The sequence below is a fragment of the Acanthochromis polyacanthus genome, chromosome 5 (assembly GCF_021347895.1).
Source record: "Acanthochromis polyacanthus isolate Apoly-LR-REF ecotype Palm Island chromosome 5, KAUST_Apoly_ChrSc, whole genome shotgun sequence".
NCBI lineage: Eukaryota > Metazoa > Chordata > Actinopteri > Pomacentridae > Acanthochromis > Acanthochromis polyacanthus.
In genome coordinates this window covers 28291168-28313216 of record NC_067117.1, presented here as the reverse complement: position 1 = coordinate 28313216, position 22049 = coordinate 28291168, and the positions used below count along the sequence as shown (strand labels likewise).

The 22049-nt window shown below is 41.6% G+C and overlaps 1 protein-coding gene across 1 annotated transcript; it reads left to right on the top strand.

Annotated features, from left to right (window-relative positions):
- Positions 1 to 5538: 5538 nt before the first annotated feature.
- si:dkey-156n14.3 (zinc finger protein ZXDC) lies at positions 5539 to 15888 on the top strand. Its single transcript, XM_022200896.2, has 10 exons — positions 5539 to 7562; positions 8591 to 8743; positions 9452 to 9530; positions 9870 to 10000; positions 10129 to 10299; positions 10955 to 11739; positions 13172 to 13256; positions 13372 to 13544; positions 14773 to 14874; positions 15130 to 15888. Exons 1-10 carry the CDS (start codon positions 5633 to 5635, stop codon positions 15214 to 15216), a joined length of 3696 nt encoding a protein of 1231 aa, XP_022056588.2. The 5' UTR covers positions 5539 to 5632; the 3' UTR covers positions 15217 to 15888.
- The last annotated feature ends 6161 nt before the right edge of the window (positions 15889 to 22049 follow it).

The window sequence follows — 22049 nt, the reverse complement described above, 5'->3', positions numbered from 1 at the left end:
AGGGCTGGACAAAAATGATGGTACCCATAACTTAATATTTTGTTGCACAACCTTTTGAGGCAATCACTGCAATTAAACGATTTCTGTATTTGTCAATGAGCGTTCTGCAGCTGTCAACAGGTATTTTGGCCCACTCCTCATGAGCAAACAGCTCCAGTTGTCTCAGGTTTGATGGGTGTCTTCTCCAAATGGCATGTTTCAGCTCCTTCCACATATGTTCAATGGGATTCAGATCTGGGCTCATAGAAGGCCACTTTAGAATAGTCCAACGCTTTTCTCTCAGCCATTCTTGGGTGTTTTTGGCTGTGTGTTTTGGATCGTTGTCCTGTTGGAAGACCCATGACCTGCGACTGAGACCAAGCTTTCTGACACTAGGCAGCACATTTCTCTCCAGAATGCCTTGATAGTCTTCAGATTTCATCGTACCTTGCACACTTTCAAGACACCCTGTGCCAGATGCAGCAAAGCAGCCCCAAAACATTACTGAGCCTCCTCCATGTTTCACCGTAGGGACAGTGTTCTTTTCTTCGTATGCTTGGTTTTTGAGTCTATGAACATAGAGTTGATGTGCCTTACCAAAAAGCTCCAGTTTGGTCTCATCTGTCCAAAGGACATTCTCCCAGAAGCTTTGTGGCTTGTCAACATGCATTTTTGCAAATTCCAGTCTGGCTTTTTTATGAGTTTTTTTCAGCAGTGGTGTCCTCCTTGGTCGTCTCCCATGAAGTCCACTTTGGCTCAAACAACGACGAATGGTGCGATCTGACACTGATGTACCTTGGCCTTGGAGTTCACCTTTAATTTCTTTGGAGGTTGCTCTGGGCTCTTTGGATACAATTCCAACGATCCGTCTCTTCAATTTGTCATCAATTTTCCTCTTGCGGCCACGTCCAGGGAGGTTGGCTACTGTCCCGTGGGTCTTGAACTTCTGAATAATATGAGCCACTGTTGTCACAGGAACTTCAAGCTGTTTAGAGATGGTCTTATAGCCTTTACCTTTAAGATGTTTGTCTATAATTTTTTTTCGGATGTCCTGGGACAATTCTCTCCTTCGCTTTCTGTTGTCCATGTTCAGTGTGGTACACACCTTTTCACCAAACAGCAGGGTGACTACTTGTCTCCCTTTAAATAGGCAGACTGACTGATTATGAGTTTGGAAACACCTGTGATGTCAATTAAATGACACACCTGAGTTAATCATGTCACTCTGGTCAAATAGTTTTCAATCTTTTATAGAGGTACCATCATTTTTGTCCAGGCCTGTTTCATTAGTTTGTTTTTTTAAATAATTATGTTAATCAACAATTCAAAAGTAATGGCTGATTTTGATTATTTGATTTTCAATAAATTTTTATTTATTGTTACTTTTGTGAGTTTCAAGTGATTTCAGTGAGAATTGTGGGTTTTTCCTTCTTTAACTGAGGGGTACCAACAATTTTGTCCACGTGTGTATACGCTGATCCAGAGCATCCCAAACATGCTCAATGGGTGACATGTCTGGTGAGTATGCTGGCCATGCAAGAACTGGGACGTTTTCAGCTTCCAAGAACTGTGTACAGATCCTTGCAACATGGGGCCGTGCATTATCCTGCTGCAACATGAGGTGATGTTCTTGGATGTATGGCACAACAATGGGCCTCAGGATCTCATCGCGGTATCTCTGTGCATTCAAAATGCCATCAATAAAATGCACCTGTGTTCTTCATCCATAACAGACGCCTGCCCATACCATAACCCCACCGCCACCATGGGCCACTCCATCCACAACATTGACATCAGAAAACCGCTCACCCACACGACGCCACACACGCTGTCTGCCATCTGCCCTGAACAGTGTAAACCGGGATTCATCCGTGAAGAGAACACCTCTCCAACGTGCCAGACGCCATTGAATGTGAGCATTTGCCCACTCAAGTCGGTTACGACAACGAACGAGTCAGGTGGAGACCCCAATGGGGACGACGAGCATGCAGATGAGCTTCCCTGAGACGGTTTCTGACAGTTTGTGCAGAAATTCTTTGGTTATGCAAACCCATTGTTTCAGCAGCTGTCCGAGTGGCTGGTCTCAGACCATCTTGGAGGTGAACATGCTGGATGTGGAGGTCCTGGGCTGGTGTGGTTACACGTGGTCTGCGGTTGTGAGGCTGGTTGGATGTACTGCCAAATTCTCTGAAATGCCTTTGGAGACGGCTTATGGTAGAGAAATGAACATTCAATACACCAGCAACAGCTCTGGTTGACATTCCTGCTGTCAGCATGCCAACTGCACGCTCCCTCAAATCTTGCCACAACTGTGGCATTGTGCTGTGTGATAAAACTGCACCTTTCAGAGTGGCCTTTTATTGTGGGCAGTCTAAGGCACACCTGTGCACTAATCATGGTGTCTAATCAGCATCTTGATATGGCACACCTGTGAGGTGGGATGGATTATCTCAGCAAAGGAGAAGTGCTCACTATCACAGATTTAGACAGATTTGTGAACAATGTTTGAGAGAACTTATATTTGTTGACCTTGCTACTATTATTTTTTCAGTAAAAATGCACATTAATCAGCATCCAAGCTGTCCGTGTTTCCCAGACAGGTCATTCTCAACTCTTTACCCTTGGCCAAGTGTTAAATTAGCCATTTAAATGTCACGCTGAAGTCGAAGTTAACTGAGCAAGAAAATCTCAATAAAACGAAAAAGCATCATAGCAAGAAGTTCACTTGGAATAGAGTGAGTTTTAAATGCACAGTCTAAACCCTGAGGATGCCATGCTCTTTAAATATTGGTTTAATCACAGAGGGGATCATGTGGAATGTTTCTCCTGAAGAGAATGTCCTGTTTTATAGGACAATACTGCCACTCAGTGGAGAGATAATGGGGGAAAAAAACACTTTGCCAAACTGGAAGTGATGGTTTGTGAAGATATGAAGAGATTTCAAATTCAGATAAAACATGAGCAGAGGAACATTTCTTTCAAATTCCTCTCCCCTAACAATTCATTCTACACAGATCTACTGCTGCTGTGGGATACTACTGCCTTCAGGTACTTCTCATGGTTCCTATGTCTGGGTCAATGGAACTACATGCCGAATTTCTGGGAATTGACTGGTTGTATTTCTACATAGTCACAAAGAGGCGTTTGCTTTTAAATGTGTATTTGATTATATTATTTAGTCAGTTCTGGCTTTGACTGTGGCTTTATTCATCCTCCTAAATATCAGTGGTGGATCCAGAAGCTACTTTATTGATCCCGAGGGAAATTCAAGAAACCAGCAACATATTTAACATACAGAATATACAGAAATGAACGATAAGAGCAGAACACATGGGATGTAGAAATGTAGAGCTATAAAAAATACAAAGGCAGAATATATACTAAAGCTAAAAGACTACCTGGTGTGCATGTAGGCAGACAAATACAAATCAAATAAGAACTGTGCAGTTAGTAATGTGTAAATAATCAGAGATGTCCATTTATATACATCTGTGTCTGGTTAAACAACATTGTCAAATAAAGAGCAGATGGAATAGTACATGTTTATCTCTCTCATTACTTATATAGGAGGTGTCCAGGCAGAGACCATTACTCAATTCACTGTTGGCTGAAGTGTTTCTTTTGGGTTATTCAGTCCTCACATTAGATTTGCAGGTATGACTCATGATTATGTTTAGACACTTAAAGTTTAGCCTGCAGAACTCACTGAAAAAACTTCCTTGGTTGTTAGTTTTTGAATTTCATTTTTGTGTTTGGTTGTATTTGATGAACTGACAAATTAAATTTGCTTTTCTTTTGATTATTTTAATAAATAACAATTACTCACACTGTGATGACGTACTTTCTTATTTTTTTCAGCAAATCACTGTCAGCCAAAGTCTTGTTTTGGGTCATTCACTCTTTATTTGCTTTTGCAAGCAAGACTTAAATTAGACACTTAGATTTAGGCTTGCGTAAGATATTAGGACACACTTAGATTTAAGTTTGTGCAATGTGGCGATCTATGCAATCTGCAATATTTTCTCTTCTTTCAGTTCAATTTAAAAAAAAAAAAACTCTATTCGTCCCCTGGGGGCAATTTAAAGCATGTAGAGAAGTTGGACACAAAACAGTAGCAACAGCTACAATAGCAGTAGCAGTGATGTGGTAATTAAAATGAGACTAATTAAATTTGAAAATTAAAAATGGAATATGCTGAGTTAAGACAAAGTAAAATGTGGTTCAGTGTGCAGAGTGACTGTACAGAATGTTTGTATTTTCAGTATTTGGTTGTGTTGTCAGATTTTGCGGTGCATCCCCCACCCCCTTCATCCTCACCTCACCCAACCTGTCCTATCCTTCCATGAGCCTGGTTCTGTTGGGCGTTTTCTTCCTCCCCATGAAAGGTATTGTTTTTTATTTACTGGTTTCTTCCCACCATTGCCGACCGACTGCTTGCTCGGAGGGAATCCAGAGGCAACTTTGGATTGTTGGGTTCTCTGTTCTTTGTTTAAAATTAGGTCTTCCCCTTACTCTGTGAAGTGTTATGAGATATGGTTTGAATTGTTGCAGAAAAAACAAGAAAAGCACTCAGAGAGATTCCAATACTCCACCAAGGCTGCTCAGTCATTGTATAATTTCCTACGGAAGTCCACAGTGGTATTGCAATCATGTGATCCTCGGCTGACACCGGGCCGCTATCTCGCAATGATATAAAAAATTTTAACCAATCCATGGATCCAGACTATAAGCTGCATCACTGCCTAAATCTAATCAGGTGGTCCTTGTGTCATTTCTGACTTTCCCTGAAAATTTCATCCAAAACCGTTTGTCCGCTTTTGAGTAATGTTGGTAACAGACGGACAAATGTACACCGATCACCACTTCTCTGCTGTTCCTTGGCGGAGTAACTCGTATGCCTCTTTTTAGCATTCTTCTGTCTGAAATTTATCACAAACAATGCAGTTTCTTAGTAATCCCTGAGAGTGCTGCCCTCTGGGGTTGTGTGTTCATCAGTAATGACAAAGACATGCACAAGTCTTGAAGAAAAAACAAGAAAATGTTGGAACATAACGCAGCGCTACATGGTAGAAGATCTTCTTTTCAATCCCTGCCATTACCTTAATTTTACCTCTTAGAACTTTTATTTTTTTCTTTTTTCTTTTGGAAAGACTGTTTCTGTTTTTGAGTAATGTTGCGCACAGACAAACATATGCTGATTGTCACATAACTCTGTCATATAACTGAATTGAAACTAAATGTATTTTTATTTGGTTGTTTTTTCTAAGTTGTCAACATTTTTTCCCAAAATGCTACATGTGGTATAAAATTGTTTGAATTAGATTTTAAAAAATCTCTCCATATATATATCTATATTCATTTATATATATATAAATGACCATTCCTCACAGTGTGGTGGTACAATTTCTTGTTATTTTTTCAGTCTTTTGAGGGTCACTCACTCTTGCACATTTGTCAAGACTGTTATGTAGAAGCATGTGACAACTCGTGTAAACTTTAACAAGCTTGTGTTTTTTATGAAACCCTCTATGCGGATTTCCGTGCTGGCACTGAACGCCTCACTGGGCCTGCTGGAAACCGTGAAGTGGCTCCGCGGATCCCCTCCGTCTACTTGGGCGGGCCTTTTCTGTGGCGCTGCTACAGGGATACCAAGATGGAAATCCAGGGGCTTTCTGATGCCCAAAACATTCACTCTCAACATGGCGCCCTACACAGAACCGCTTCGTCTCCGCTTCGGTCGGCCACTGGGTCGCTACCTCGTCTTGTTCCTAGCGAAAACGACGCCGACGGACCGTTGGAGCCTCAGAGCTACAACAACAACAACAACACCAGGCCTAGGACGTCGCCGTTTCGCCTGGTGGCGGAAAATGGCAGCGAGGAGGCTTGTTCGCCAGTTAGCAGACCGCAAACGACCGTTAATTTACCGGGTATCAAACCGAGCGTCGGACTTTATAACGTGAGGAGTGAACATGAACTGGAGTCGGTGAGGACGGGCAGGAAGTACGGGGCGGAAAGCGGGGAGACGGTAATGCAAATGGCGCTGCCTCTGTTTGAAGGGGAAGAGGAACCGCAGCGGCAGCTAACGTTACCGTTTCCAGTTTTACGGCAGCAGCGTGAGGACGGCGCCTCGAAGCAGCAGCCAGGAACCGGCCACTGTCCTGCTGCTGCCGCTGCCGCCCCGGGGAGCTTCAACACACCGATAAGCGGTTCGGATAAAACCACACAGGAGCTGTTTTTAGCTCAAGAGCATGGAAGCAAACCCCGACAGGATGCATCATGTGAGGATAAAGTGAAAGGTAAACCACTGGAGAGCTCGAAACTGAGTTACCGGGGCTCCATGGATGTTGGAAACGGCAGTAACGTTGTTCTCTGCGAAGCTAACGACGACTTGAACTGTCTTGACACGCAAGCGTTGAAAAAAACTGAGCATATTTTCGGTTTATTGGGCGATAATTCCGCCCTGAGTGACGGTAAACAGGCCGCCTACCACCGTACTGTCGAAGACGTTGTTTTGACAAACAAATATGGCGATAAGATCTGTGGGCAGATCTGCACCGAAAACAATGACAGTAAGCTGGTCAGGGAGCTCTCGTCCCGGATCGACGAGACCTTGATCTCAGGGACGGCGGGCATCGTAGAAGCCATGGATACATCGGGCTTTATTTCAGACACCACCGGGCTGCACGACGCTACAAACCCGGTCACAGCCTCCTCAAGCCCGCCTGCAAGTGAAAGCTTCTCCGGAACCATCACGATAAACAACCAAAGCATCATAGTGACCATAGAGAACGGGATACTGACTCTGGCTGCCCCGCCAGAGGGGTATGTACACAAGGAGGATGACATGATCAGCTTAAGGGAGCATCTAGGCATGAAAGACCATGAGGATATTGTTCTTCTCAACTATGACAGTGGTACCAAGTCCATCGGGAAGATCAGCACGTTGGCACTGGCCAGCTCCAGCCAGCAGGAAGAGCCCACGCCTGGGTTGTCTGTCAGCGACTCTGAGCTGGCTCTGGTGGATGACTGCTCATTATCAGAGCTGGGCACCTCACTGGACTCCTGTCCTATTGTGAAACAGGAATCAGGGGTGCTGTGTGCTGTAACAGAGGCCGATCTGGTCACTCCGTCCCCCAAAGCCACGGACAATGAGGACTTCCAATCTGTACCATTGATCAGGTCCAAGAAGGAGACTGTGGCCTCTTTTGGATGCCCAGAACCAGGCTGCTCCTGCACATTTGACACCCGTCAGAAACTCAAAGTTCACCTCCTGAACCACGCAGAGGACCCACGGCCCTATCAGTGCAACGTGGAGGGATGCGGCTGGGCGTTTGCCACTTCTTACAAGCTAAAGCGGCACCGTCAGTCCCATGACAAGCAGCGGCCGCACACCTGCCAGTTTGAAGGCTGTGGACGGCGTTTCACCACCGTCTACAACCTGAAGGCTCACGTCAAAGTCCACGAACAGGACAACGCTTTCATCTGTGAGATCTGCAGCGAGAGGTTTCGCAGTGCTACAAGACTCACCAATCACCAAAGGGTCCACTTTGAGCCGCAGAGGCCCCACAAGTGTGAATTTCCAGGTAACGCAAACTAGTGGTAGTTCTTTCCCATCATGCTTTTTATTTCAAGAATTCCCCCCTTTTTCTTTTACATGTGCTCCATCTGCTGTCTGGTATTGTACCAGCTGCACAGAATATCCTTGGGTGATGCAACTGAACTGTACATATCAGTCTGGTGTGTTATAGTAAAAAGAACAGGTCCAGAGATTTTATATTAAGGAGTCTAAATTCTTCTCAACATCATTTCTTTTAAAGAAGCTTGTCTGTTCTGTTTTTCTACCAAAGCCCCTTTCAGATATGTACTCCTTTCCTTTAATGTGATTGCATCTGATTGGCTAGCTTCATGTCTGAATGAGTGCACTGGTCACTTTTCTGTAATAGTCATGAGGCAATCTTAGGTCCAAACAGCAAGCAGTCATAAATAGGCACTCACAAACTGCATTACTTTGAGTCATGTGAGGCAATTTGAGTAAGGGTTTTTCCACATTTCCTCACTGGTATTGATCAGAAAATGCAAAAGACATAGTTGGTACAGGAAAACATCTTTTTCAATCATCTTGCACTTTAATTTCACATTTATTACAACAAAAGATGTCAATTAAAGTAAAATAACAATGTGATGAAGATGGAATTTGTGACTGGTAGAAGTAAAGAGACTCACCAATAATAAATGTAGTTTCAGGAACTGAAATCTAGCATGTTGCTTCCAGCTGTTGTAGGAGTTTTCTCTCTGAATTTATTAAATACCTACAGCATCAGAGAGCACAAGGATCAGTATGCGCGTCTTCAAAGAGAGAGTGTTGCATGCATTTAACACATGGAATAATTGTAGTAGCCTAACTGTTTTTTGTTATAAATTATCCCCAACATGGAGAGAGAATTGATCGAGATCTAACAGTCACACGGTGTACTTTTCCAGCAATGTTATATGTCCCATTTTTGAACACAGCTTACTATAACGATCTGATAGCTTAGGTGTTTCAATTTTGGTGTAAATTATGCTTTCGTGTACTTTTTTCTTTACATGTTCCCCCTTCTGTTCTGTGCAGGCTGTGAGAAAACCTTCATCACCTTCAGTGCCCTGTTCTCCCACAATCGTACTCATTTCAGAGAAACGGGCCACTTCACATGTTCCTATCCAGGCTGCGACAAAACATATGACAAGGCCTGTCGCCTCAAAATCCACCTGAGGAGTCACACTGGTAAATTATAATGAATTATTCATATTGATATAAATCCGTTTCTCACACATAGACCTTATTTAGGGCAAACAGGTGCCAAAGTGTTTTTGACCTTGTATATATGCTGGTAAATTCACCATTTAGTTTTTTTTTATTGACATGATTTCTCTCCCTGTCGTTGATATATTTTGACAGTAGTGTAGTTATGATCACAGCTAATAAAGAGGTCATGGTGTGAACCAGAAGTCAGTACCAAGATGGTGCTGCCACCAAAGTCTTAATATGAACACACTAAACAACATTCCAGAGTCGTCACATCAGCTGTACTGTCGTTTAAAATGAGAGTATGGCCACCAAGTATCTACAACAAAAGCATCTGTTCACTGTGTAAAACACAGAAAATGTAAGTTGAAAACCCCCCAGCTTTATTGCATTTGAAATGTGGCTGCCATGCGCTCCTAAAATATTTCTGGTGAATGCAGAAATACAGTAAATCACAGAGCAGTCAGATGCTCTGGACATAATCAATGATTGTCAGTGTCCAAACCATAATTACAGAAATAGTCACTGGAAACTAAAAACATCTCGTTTAAATGGAAACTAAAGCAGGTCAGCCATGCAGCAGTGGACGAAGTTGGCCAGCTTTACAGAAATCATAATCTATGCTCACATTTAGCTTGTTACCGACTAATGCACTCCTAAATAAACGTTCTTCCTTCTTGTCTTTAGGTGAGAGGCCATTTGTCTGTGATTCAGAGGGCTGCGGTTGGTCCTTTACTAGCATGTCAAAGTTGCTCCGACATAAACGGTAAGTGCTTATTAACTCGTGCTTTTCCACTTGTGCTCTTCCAACACTTCCTGTTGAAGTCAGATAGGTTAAAAGTAGTTAAGCTGCTGTGACTTCACTTATTTCACCTGCTAGTGCTTGAGATATTGACAGATCGGATTATGCAGTAAGAATAGCAAGTAATGATAGACTAGGCCGTGTCACACAAGCTGGTCAGTGTAGCTTTGGTTCAGTGTCTCAGTTTGGTATGTTTCAACACTGAATTGTGATTTGAGGCAACATCTGTTGCAGCTGAGTCAATAATAAGTTTTAACTGGATGTTTTTTTTTATGTATGAATTTGTGTCTGTGTGTTCATCAGGAAACACGACGATGACCGGCGTTTTGTCTGTACAGAGGAGGGTTGTGGAAAGTCCTTCACTCGTGCCGAGCACCTCAAGGGTCACAGTATCACACATCTGGGCACCAAGCCCTTTCAGTGCCATGCAGAAGGTACATAGAGTAGATACAGCTTCAAACATCAAAATATGCTAGTAGTCAGGCCTTTTAATCGTGCAGCGTATCTGCTTGTTAATTTTCTGTGATGTGGCTCTGATGTTTGCCTCCTGTGTGTTTGTCAGGCTGCAATGCCAAGTTCTCAGCACGCAGCAGCTTGTACATCCACTCCAAAAAGCATAAGCAGGATGCCAGCACCCTGAGGACCCGCTGTCCTGTGGCCAACTGCTCCAAGCACTTCTCCTCCCGCAGTAGCCTTAAGAGCCACATGCTCAAACACCACCACCTCAGTCCTGGTTAGTAAGCATCACTGTTGGCTCATTACCTAAAAACAGCCCATGATTCATTTAACTTCATTCATTGCAAATTAGGTTTACTGTAGTAGCCGGGGAGTCAGTACTGCCAGCATAAAACAGAACAAGACATATCCATATATGGCCCACTTATGCTTCTTTGTTTGATGACAGCAGTGTCTTACAGAAATAGGGTGTTTCTTATACATGCTTACATATATTCTTTGGAAAATGCGTCCTAACTATAATGTGCTTGCTGTCATTTTTTTGACGTTCAGCTGTAGCCCTGAGCTCAGTATTCAGTATATGTTTAGAAAGGATTAATAGCAGTTTGACTAATGTGCTGCTTTTATGGACACCCTTTTTTATTACACTGCTGTTATGTCTTACAACCGCAGATGATCCTCTGTATCCTCCTTGCCCAACTCAAACAAGGACGTGCTTTTCTCTTTTCAGTCAGTATATGATGTATTGTAATGAAATTGAATAAAGGTGCAGCTGCTGATGTAGTTTTCGTTCTCATATTTAAAAAAGTGGATGAAAAATATTTCTGTTCTTGGGAGCAATTTTACAAAATCATTTATTCCTTGTTTACAGTTGTTTCTAGGAAATTGTGTACTGTCCTTATAAGCAAACGTTTTCCTCTCCTCCTTCCCAGACGTTTTGAACCAGATGGAGACGACACCCACCCTGACCCCCAGCAGCGAACTCATCAGTTCCACCCCAACGACGGTTGCAGGGCCAGGTATTGCTGGAGGCGACCAGCTGACTAACCTGGACCTCAGCTCTCTGTTCTCTGCTGTGCCTGGAGGCACGGCGCCCACTGCTGGCATCGGAGTGGGAATTCCCGTGGGTGGTGGAAGCTGTAACGGCACCTTCACAATGGACCTCTCCCTGATCAGCTCAGGCATTCTCACCATCGACCCCTCCTCGGTGGGCACCACACTCGGTACTGGGACTAGCACCACACTAGCCAAGGCTGTGGATCCTCTTATCTTGGCAGCCAGTGCTGACATGGGCCCCCACCACGGTCTGGAGGGAACAGTGGGTGATGTCCTACCCCCACAGGGTACCCTCAACCTGGATGATGTGCAGACTGTTACCCCGGAGGCGCTGGGAACCCTCACGGCTCTCACCATGCAGGGCGCTGGTGCGTCTGTGGATCCCACTCTGCAGCACCCACTCAGCTCTTCCAGCGCCCTGAGCGTGGAGTCAACAGCTTCCCTGGCTGTGGCCCCCGTTGCCGAGCTGCTGGCTTCCCCTTCCAAGGTAGTGGAGGTGGGTGGCCAGGGGGGCGCGGGGCCTCTGCTGGGCTGTGTGGAGGTGCTGGGACCTCAGGAGGGAGGAAAAGTTCTCACCCAGTTCGTCTTCCCCGGTCACAGCAGCAGCTTCAGCCCACAGAAAGACACGGAGCTCAACGCTGTGTCGCCGAGCAGCTTCCTGGTGAGCAGCCACACAGGCTTTCTTTATTCAAAAATGCAAATATTTATACATTTTTAAAGGTGTACAACTCTGAAAAGAAATGAAAAAAAGCCCTCTGTATTTTTTGGTACTGGGTGTGTGGATCATGAGGAAAGTCTTAATGCAGTTGGTACAATGAGCTGCTTACTTGAAACTATTTACTCATTTGTCAAATCATCAGATAAACAACTTTCAGACGTGCAGCCTTCTCTGTTGATCTGAGCACAATTTAACATGTCAGTCTAGTGTCTGAATAAGAACCCTGCTCTGTTTTTCCATTAAAGCTAGAGCAGTCTGAATTGAAAGCCACTGGATCAATATTAAGGGAAGATGACACGAGACAAAACTATACACACGTCCTGTACTGCCTTCTAATATCAGTGTTAAAAATATAATACCTCAATCTTCAACTCCTATGAACAAAACTAGTATAATAAAGTATTATCCCCCAAAAAATCAGACAACAGGACTTGCATGTTTTTATGCACTATGAAGGGATGCTTGGTCATGATGAAGCACCCATTTGCCATCGGGGGAAATTGTTTACGGTCCTGTATTGTTGTTGTGAATGTCAAAGACAACCGCAAGCATCATGTGACACTTTGATTGGACACAATTGGACTTTAATCAACTTACTGTGGGACTTCTGAATTCAATTTGACCAAATTTTATTTAGAGGTTTCATAACAAAGGGGATGGATACATATGCAGTCACACATTTTCTGTTTTTAATCCTTCTCTACACTGTTATCTTTCACTCCATTAGAACAATCTCTTTTGTTAGGTTCATTAAAATCCAGGAATTCCAGGATACTTCCTGGAATTCCTGCATTAGTAAAAGAGGAAAAACACCAGGAGGGATGAATACTGTTGGGAGACGGTGTACTCAGAGCTTGTTAGTAGGAATTATTTTTGTCCCAAGTTAACATTTTAGGATCACGAGAGAACATCTTCCTAATCAATTATTAACTGTTTTTTAAGCCTTTGCTGGCTGTCTCTCTATTGCACCTCCCTCCCTCTGCTTATTACAAAAGCATGCAGTGTTTTTCATAAATGGACATTTTAAATGTTGCTGCTTTAAGAACTCAAAGAAGCACCAATGTCACATATTCCACATCTGCTTTTATTGATCAATTTAACTGTTTAGTCTTTTCTTAAATGTATGATAAAGGCCCAAAATGTTGCTTTTCACCTTTCTGCTGGTCTTTTTTTAATCCTTCTATGAATGTATTTGGGCTTTTGGACTGTTGGATAGATAAAGTGGTCAATTGTAATTATCTACATTTTCATACATTTTCACTGTTGGCTGAAATTTGATAGAGCAAACAATCAGTTAATTGAAAGCATAATAAGCAGGTTTGTTTATAATAAAAATAGCTGCAGCACTAATGTGCACCCTTTTTTTTTTTTTCAGGAGAGTGGAGGCTCAGCCAGGACTGACTACAGAGCCATTCAGCTGGCCAAGAAGAAGAAACAGAGGGGTCCCTCAGCCTCATCTGGTACGATACATTCACCAATTTACTCTTTTCTTTAATGCTCCACTTTCAGACTTGACAGAGACTACAATCACTGTACATCAGTGAGTGATGATGGCCTTCTCTTTGTCCAACTAAGGCACTTCAGCTTCAAGTCAGAGAAAAACTAAAGGGGCAAAGGCTGCTGTGGCTCCGGTGCCTCTGGCTCCCTCTGGTGCTCGTTACAGTGATGGAGCTACAGCAGCCAATGGAGGCCTGACCCTGCGGGACCCTGTTACTGGGGCCCAGTATGTCCAGATTCAGCTGCTGCAGGTGAGATTCTCAGATGTCTGATTACTGACCAACTCATTTCCTACTCACTGTGGAGATCTGATGTAGTTGTTTTCCACCAAACATTAAAATGTTCTTGAACTGCATTCAGTGGGTTTTGTTTCACATTTAGAGGTGGTAAATTTTAATATTCCCTCCTTTGGTCATTTTTGTCCTCCTCCCCAGTAAAAATTCTGATCAAAATTCTGTAAACAGGAGACAAATTAAAGGAACAACCTGAATTAAAGAGTGGAGAAACACAACAAATGGACATGCTTTCAATTCCAAACATTTAAACCTTTAACAATTAGTCAGGCTCTGTAGCATGTAGAAGAATGCTGAACAGACGCCTCTGGTTCTTTGTATTCAGACAGAAGTAACTGAAAGATGATTGATTCACTCATGCTTCAGTCACACACACTGCACAGCTGGTTTCCATAGGAACAGTGTCTGAAATCCCACCTGCATTAAGATCTGTGGGAAAGACAGCAGTAAGCAGTCAGAAATCATGGCTGACGACACATTTGATGAGTGCAATGTTCATGCCCCAGTTTGAGATGTAAGGAACAACTAAATACACAATGCCCTATAAAACTTATAATTTATAATGCCACAGTATGTAAATAGAGAGGTATTATAAATTCTAAGTTGTATTTTAAAGATAATTTTTCCATGAGAAGGTTTTCTTTTCTTCGCCTGCATTTTATCAGCTCAGTGTGAAATGAGTTTTTGTGCGAAAATGGAGAAATGTACTATTTGGGAACCAAGACAACAGCAGAAAATGTTTAAAAGGATCAGGATGCCTACAACCTGTAAGTTAGTTAAAGTGCTGTTATGTCAGCTGCAGGCAGTTGCTGCTGTTCTCTTTAATATATGTTTTTAGTTTGCATTTTTTCCAATCGGTGAAAGTGGTGCTATTAAAACCAGTTGGATTAGCCATTATCAACACCTGTTCATGTTATTATAAGTCAATTACAGCGGTACTTAAAAGCCATAAAATGTGATCATTCTCCAGCACATTCAGACATGTTATTTCTCATTTCTAAGAAGCATTATTGACATTCATTTGTCTTTATTTGCTTTGTTTTGATGCTTCATACAGACCAGATGCTGTAATTTGAACATTTGAACTCATTTTGCCCATTTGTCACTCTTCAATAGAGTTCAGTGAATAACAAAGTGAAGTGTAGCTGTTGTTGAAAGAAATGCTCATCAGTGTGTGTTTATGCAGGACGACCCAGCAAGTGACGGTGACCTGGCATTCCAGCTGAGTGCCCAGCCGTCCAGCTCCCACTCTCAGCTCACTGTCGACCTGCCTGTCAACATTTTACAGGTGAGAAAAGTTCCCATTCATCAGTTCTGTTATTTAGTTGTTTGTGTTTATGTAATGTTAATTTATCTGCAGCTGACAGCGCATAGAATTGGCAAATTGAAACACATGCACCATAATCTTAATGCTAATATGAGCAGTAACTGCTTATCTAGCATTTGGAAGCTGAAAAAACTGTCACTTTCCCATATAATATCTGTGCAGGGAAAGCATGAGAGAATGAATTTGAGAGAACTAAGCTGTGATGCTTCCTCACAGGAACCTTCAGTGATGACTGAGGACGACAACGGCTCAGATAACTCCCAGTTCACAGGAAGCACAATCAACCTCCAGGACTTGGAGTGACCCCCAGAGAGCTGCTGGGTCAGAGGTCTGACCGGCCTCATTGGCACCTCATAACTGTCCACAGTTTACATCGAGAAACATACCCGAGATGTTTGACTCCATCAAACGGTTGCCTCATCTTTGTCCGTGACTTTGAAGGCCTTTTTGGACATGTGCTTAATGTAGTTTGTGGAAGGGGTGGACTTGATTAGACACATAATGCACCTTGAGAGGAGGAGATGAGGATATTTTGTTCAGAATAAATATTGTTTATTTGTAAAGTCCAGTTTGTACCAAAATCAAAGCTGAGAGCACTGTCATGTCAGAGGCTCTCTGTGTCCTGTGGGTGTTAACAGTAATGGTGTCTATTCCACAGTGCCACATTGCCACTCATGCACACACAGTGCGCTGTCTACGCTCCAGTTGCCTTACAGACGCCCCACGCTGTGCACGCCTCCACCGGCGGGTTATCTGCTTTATTTGCTGTTATTTTGACTTATTTTGCTAGATTTTATTTTTCTACGGCAGCAGTAAGTCCATGTTGAAAACATGCCTGATCATGTGTTTGTATACAGAGTGACACGAGTTACTACCTTCTTGTAATAATGTCATCAGTTTATTTATTATTTAGCTGCAAGTTTACAGAATGGCAGAGCCAAACAGATGAATTAAAGAATCAAAGCACAATCAGAACGGTGTGTGGAGGCGCTTTCGTTTGGCCTTGTTTGATTGAAGAAGAAATATTATTTTCAGTCTGACCAGATAAAAGATTTACTGATGACCAATAATCTCCTGTCAGACAGTGGAATCGTCTCTACGCTTGTCCTGCTAGATCTCAGTGCTGCATTTCACACCACTGATCACATTTTATAATAAGCAGGGATATGTTTTTGGACTAAAGGCACCATATTAGGCTAGTTTAAGCCATATTTATTAAATAGATTCCTGTTTGATAATGTAAACAAAACTTTTTCACATACACAAGTTAGTTATGAAACCCCGTTGGTAGAACCTATACTTTCAATACTGGCTTCTTTTGATACGTCAATCATAGCCATGCAAGTGACAAACGACTTTATTTTTCTATGAAGCCAGATGAAACTAATCAAGCTCTTGATGACCTGTAATTTTATACTTTTAAATTCAGACAAGCTGAAGTTACTTCATTTCGCCCTGAAAAATCTCTCAAACACAATCAAAACATAGGTATGTGGGATGGGATCATCGTAGAGTCATTTTTGATCAGGTGACCTCCTTTAACGTGGACGTAGTGGGACGTCCTTCTTTCACCTGTGCCATTATCAACATCCTGTCTCAGAGTAATGCTGAACAACTAGCCAATGCATTAGCTTCTAGGTTGGACTGATGTAAGTCCTTATACTCAGGATGTTTCAATAACTATCTGAAAACACTGCAGTTGATCTAAAATACTGCAGCCAGAACTCTGACAGGAACCAGCAAGAGAGATGTCGTTTCTCCCATATTAGCTTCTCTTCATTAGCATCCAGTAAAATCCAGAATAGAGCTTAAAATTCTGCTTCTTCAGTACAGAACTCCTTAGGACAAAGGCCTTATTGTACCATATTGTCCTAACAGAGCACTTTGCTGTCAGAGTGCAGGTTTACTTGTGGTTCCAAAAGTTTCCAAAATCAGAATTGGTGTAGAGCCTTATCTAACTATCAGGCTCCTCTGTTGTCCCTTGTTGTCAGTTTAGTCTCTATTTTAAAGTTAGACTTAAAAACTTTGTGATAAATCTTATCGTTGGAGCTCGCTCAGGTGACTGTGAACCATCATTAAAGGCCTGCATTGCTGGGCCAATAGCAGCAGTATATAGTTTGCACAGCTGTTTCTGGTATCTGTCACCACTTCATTCTGTATAGACAGCACAGTAGTTATTACCTCTACATAGCAAAGCACACAGCCACCAATCAATAAGGGGTTAAAGAAATGAACCCTTTCTTGAACCAATTGGCTCAAGTGGTTCAATACCTCATGAGGCTTCATCTCACCATCACTACCGACCAGCTGTCGGAGTCCTTCAGTGTCTGTTGGTCCAATCAGCCGAAGGACTGAATTACTGAACCGAAAACTGATAAAAGCAAGACAATGGACTGTAAAATTGTCTGTTCAAAATGTGCTGCTGCTCCACCGATAAATACCAACAACTAAAACAAACTTGGTGGAAGTGTTTCTTTTAGTGATTTTTTAATAAATAGCAAATATGAGGCTTTTATTTTTCTGGAAGTAAAAGGAAACATTGCTTGTCCGTAGTTTCACTAACTTAACTTTAGCTGCACTTTTTGTTCTAACTGATAGATCATTTTTTTATATATTAAAATAGCTGCACTCCATTTGTATATTTGGTCATTTCTTGTTTCGCTGTTTCATTGCAATTATATTTTAATAATATCGCTTTAAATACAGATAATTGAAAAGAAAAAAACTGGCTCTAAAAATACTCAATGAACTAATATGTCATCTAGCATTAAACTGAATAAGAATTATTAATAATATAAAATGTAACTGACTGAGCTGTATTAATTGAATTGAGATATTTCAAATTGAAACACAACAATGAAGGATTTCAGTCAATTAAACCTTAAATTATTTTACCTAAGAAAACCATCCTTTAATGTCTTACCTTAAAATGACCAACATTTTTTTTTAAATATAGGAGTAAAATAAAAGTTTCACACTAAAGATGAATCACTGATGAACATTTAATGGCATTAACTCAATTATTATGAGGAAACATATCCATTTCTAATATTTCTATCAAATATGTTTATGTCTATAAAATATACTGGACATCAATGAAAATGTCTGCATAGTGAAATATATGAAGTCCATCTGCATTTATACATCATATTGATACTTAAATAACGGGGACTGCAGCCCACGTTCAGTCAAGTCAGCGGAATTCTGGATAAACAACGTTTCCAGGGTTCTCTGACAAAATAAAAGCCCTGATTTGTTTTACGGAAAAATTACATGATTTCAAAAATGTGACTTTAAAAATGTAAATCAAACTGTAATAAGCGTTAGCTAGCTGCTCCAATTGCTCTGAATATTTTTGTTCTCGTCTTTGTCAAGCCCAAACGAAAAATTAATCCATATTCTGGCTACATTACCGTCAACAACATCCATGGAGTGACCGGAAGTTAGCCGACCTAGCGGAAGTGCTAATGAGGTCTGCTCTGGCCCGGATTGTTACCGTCACACATGTAGCTTTGAAAATAAATCTTCTGCAAGACACAGAGCTGTAGCTCCGTTTCAGTGTGAGCTCTAATGTTTCTCTGTGTGACTGTGTCTGACTTCCTCTAATAAAGTCCTCCTGTTCTCTGGGAGCTTTACACATAGATATATCTCTATCTACTGATTCATATTTATGCACACTGGTCTGGTCCGATGCAGTCTGATGATGACGTTTCACGAATATGTGAGAACACAAGTACAGACAGTTACGTACTGAGAAACGGCCACAGTCTTCTTACCGCAAAGGTACAAAACTGCTCGTGTTCTCCAGCAACATCATGAAACGTCCTCAAAGCTTCTTCAAATCCAAATGCAATCAAAAGATCAAACTAACGTCATTGGTGCATTCAGGTACAGTCGGAAAACGAAGTTGCGTTCAGGAGCGTCGGAAATCGGAATATAAGTAATTTCAATTTCCAACAAAATTTTTGGGAGGGCACACGGGGTGGCCAATCAGATCACAGGGGGGGCCACTGCCCCCACGGAAGATCTGCCATTGCTCCAGTTGTCCTGTGAGATATTGTACATGGTGTGAAGATGAGTCTTATAGGTAACCAATCTAAATGCCTATACTGTCATGATGTAGCCATTACCTTGTGCAATCAGCATTTACTGAAAAACTACAACATTAATAACACCTGCGCAATTTTATCTGAGTTCCTGAAACAGCTGTGACCTACTGGAGTAAGTAAACAGAACATCTCGGGGTGTCCTTTGGTGTTTGACACTGAGATGTTGAATGGACGTTTCGGGGTTTAAGTAGAGTGGATTGGATTGAGATCTGTCGAGTTTGGAGGTGGGTCCAATGCACTGGAGTTGTTTCTAAGCAGTTTTGCATTGTGGCAGGGCACATGATTCTGCTGGGATGTCTGGATTACTGTTTAGGTGGTTGGTATGTATCGAAATAACCCCTACACGACTGCCAGGGCCCAAGTTTCCCATCAGAACACTGTATTGTAAAGAGATGATTAAGGTTCCTCAGTGGTTTTAATGTTGTGGCTGATTGGTGCACCTTATAATACAGTATTGCATAAACTTGTCTATTTCCTCTTCACAGGAGAATGCATTGGCAGTATAAATATTCATAATTGTGATTCCTTCATATATTTCGAGCAGTTTTGAATAATCTGGTCTATGAAATGTTATTTTTATTAGTGCCTAAGTTTCTATTATGTTAGACCATGTTGCCATATTTAAAACAAAAAACCCATGTATGTAATATCCTTTTGACACATTCAGCTATGTTTCAAATCATTTTTAATTGGCTGTCACTAAAAGTCATGCCTCTTTATACAGTACTGTTTTAAACCAGCAGGTGGCGTCCACGTCATATAGTGTCTCCTTAACTTCCACTGAGAGCAGCTCTAAGGGTTTTCATGTCTTCATATATTGACCTCTACAAAGATTACAATTACAAAAGACCTTCAGAGGCTTAATTATGACAATGATCAGAAATATTAAGATATACAACCTTCTGAATGATACAAGCAGACAAAACACCCATAGATGAGTGCTACCAGGTTATGAATTGTGCTTGAAGTCCTGTGTGGCATTTCCACTACACCGCACTACTTGAAAAATGAGAGCTTGGTAACAGCAATAGCTATCACAAAAAATTTGGAGTGTTTTGACACAGAAGCTCAGAATAAAATGCATCATGAAGCTGTAATTCTATCTAAACCTAAACATTTCAACCTGTTCCACAAAACCCACTTGAGCTGCCCATTGCTCAGGTGGTACAGCGGGTCGTCCACTAATTGAAAGGTTGATGGTTTAACCCCTAAACCCATGTGCTGACGTGTCCTTGGGCAAGACCTTTATCCCCAAATTGCTCCTGATGGAAGGCAAATGAGTTTGTCTGTGTGAGAAACCTATTGTTAAAGACTTTGTAGAACATAACTAAGATTAAAAGGTGCAATATTAGCATGGACCATTTACAGGATTTTGTGCCATAAACCTGCTGTCGTCCCCTGAAGACTTGCCTGGCTCTAAAATGTAAGTCCACCCCTTTATTATTTACATTTTTATGTTTTACTCCCAGCATGCAATATAACCAGGCAGACTGCATGTTTTAATCATCAGTTAATTCTGTGAACTTTGTGCTGATACTATGTTTAGGCTTTAAGTTTGATTAACTCTTCACATTACCACTCAGCTTTTTAGCTAATTTCTTCCAGTTGCCACCCTACTGTTACAAAAAATACTCTGTAGGCCAAAAACACAGACCACCAAGACAAATGAGACATCTATAAAGCTGTTGACGAGGCACCTTCCATTTCAACTCTGAAAGGGTGGCTCAAGTACGCACCAAAAGTAAAAAGACTATGTATGCAAACTGGAATGCAGCCTTTCATTGAAGTGAGTGGCCATCAAACGCTGTTGTATCTCACCAGGGGCTTATCCCACGGATGTATTAGGGTTTGTGTACTGACAATTCCGTGGTGCAGCCTGCTCTCTGATCTGCACCATGTTGGGTGGTTTCTGTTTGCCTCTGGACTTGTGCAAGTGCACTGAGGTAACTGTGAGATAAGACAGCAAACACCAGATGATGCGTCAGAGAATACAGAATGATGTAGAATGAAGCAGGTGGAGTAGCTAGCCATTATATAGTGTCATTAATGGATCACATTTATTTTAGTATGATTGCCAATTGACCAAAGATAAAATAATTGAGCATCCCACAAGACAACAAATCCTATGATCTCCTACTGCTTTACAAGATCATCAAACTGCAGCTTTCCGTATTGTTGTTGATGGAATTCTTATTTGTAATTAGTAACAACAGACAGTATATAAAGATCATCAAATGGTTTTCTTTGGAGTAAGTTTGAAGCCCAGAGTCAAAGTTTCCATTTGATAAATATTCATATTTCCATTTATATTATATCGGACTCTGTCTTTTCTCATTTGGTTCGAAGATCATCCAAGTAAGACGTGCAGGATGTGCCACAATCTGGAAACATGCCATTCTACTGTGAACTAAACCAATGTCAGCTTCCTAAAAATCCTCATAACTCCACCCATGGGCTAACATTAGATATTTTAGCTGCATTTATTATGCAAAAGAACCACCAGCACATTTTTTTAAAGAGCCCAGATTCATAGAAAAATGACTGGTGCAGTATTTCTAGAGTGAAGTCATGTTTTTCTGATTGGGAGTCAGTAGAAGTCATATGGTTGGAGCCCACATGTAGTGGCTATTGATGGTATTTCACTTTGAAGTACTTGAACATCGGCTTAGCTTGAAGCCGCAGCTTGTTGCTGCTACTTAGTAACTGTGTTTGATCACCTTCATGGTGGACTAGGAATGATTATAGTTATCTGATAAGGATCTGGGACTAAAATTCCTCAGTTTCCTCAGTTTCTCACTTTCTGTCAGAGTAACAGTAGTAGCTTGTTATATTTTCACAGCTTCAACTGTCAAATCAGCTGAAAAAGGATGAAAATTGTTAATGACTCCAGCATTACATTCAGGTATGTCGGTTCCAGAGGTCTGGTGTTTCTAACGTGGAATTAATTAATGCCATTTGTTGCATCTGTTTTTTTCTAGTGATGACAGGTGAAGATAAAACTCTTGTCAAATGTTTGGTGAACTGCAG

Coding starts and splice junctions, on each gene's coding strand:
- si:dkey-156n14.3 (XM_022200896.2), top strand. CDS start 5,633: ATGGAAATCCAGGGGCTTTCTGATGCCCAAAACATTCACTCTCAACAT. Junction 9,531..9,869: donor AAGTTGCTCCGACATAAACG/GTAAGTGCTTAT, acceptor TGTGTTCATCAG/GAAACACGACGATGACCGGC. Junction 14,875..15,129: donor TGCCTGTCAACATTTTACAG/GTGAGAAAAGTT, acceptor GCTTCCTCACAG/GAACCTTCAGTGATGACTGA.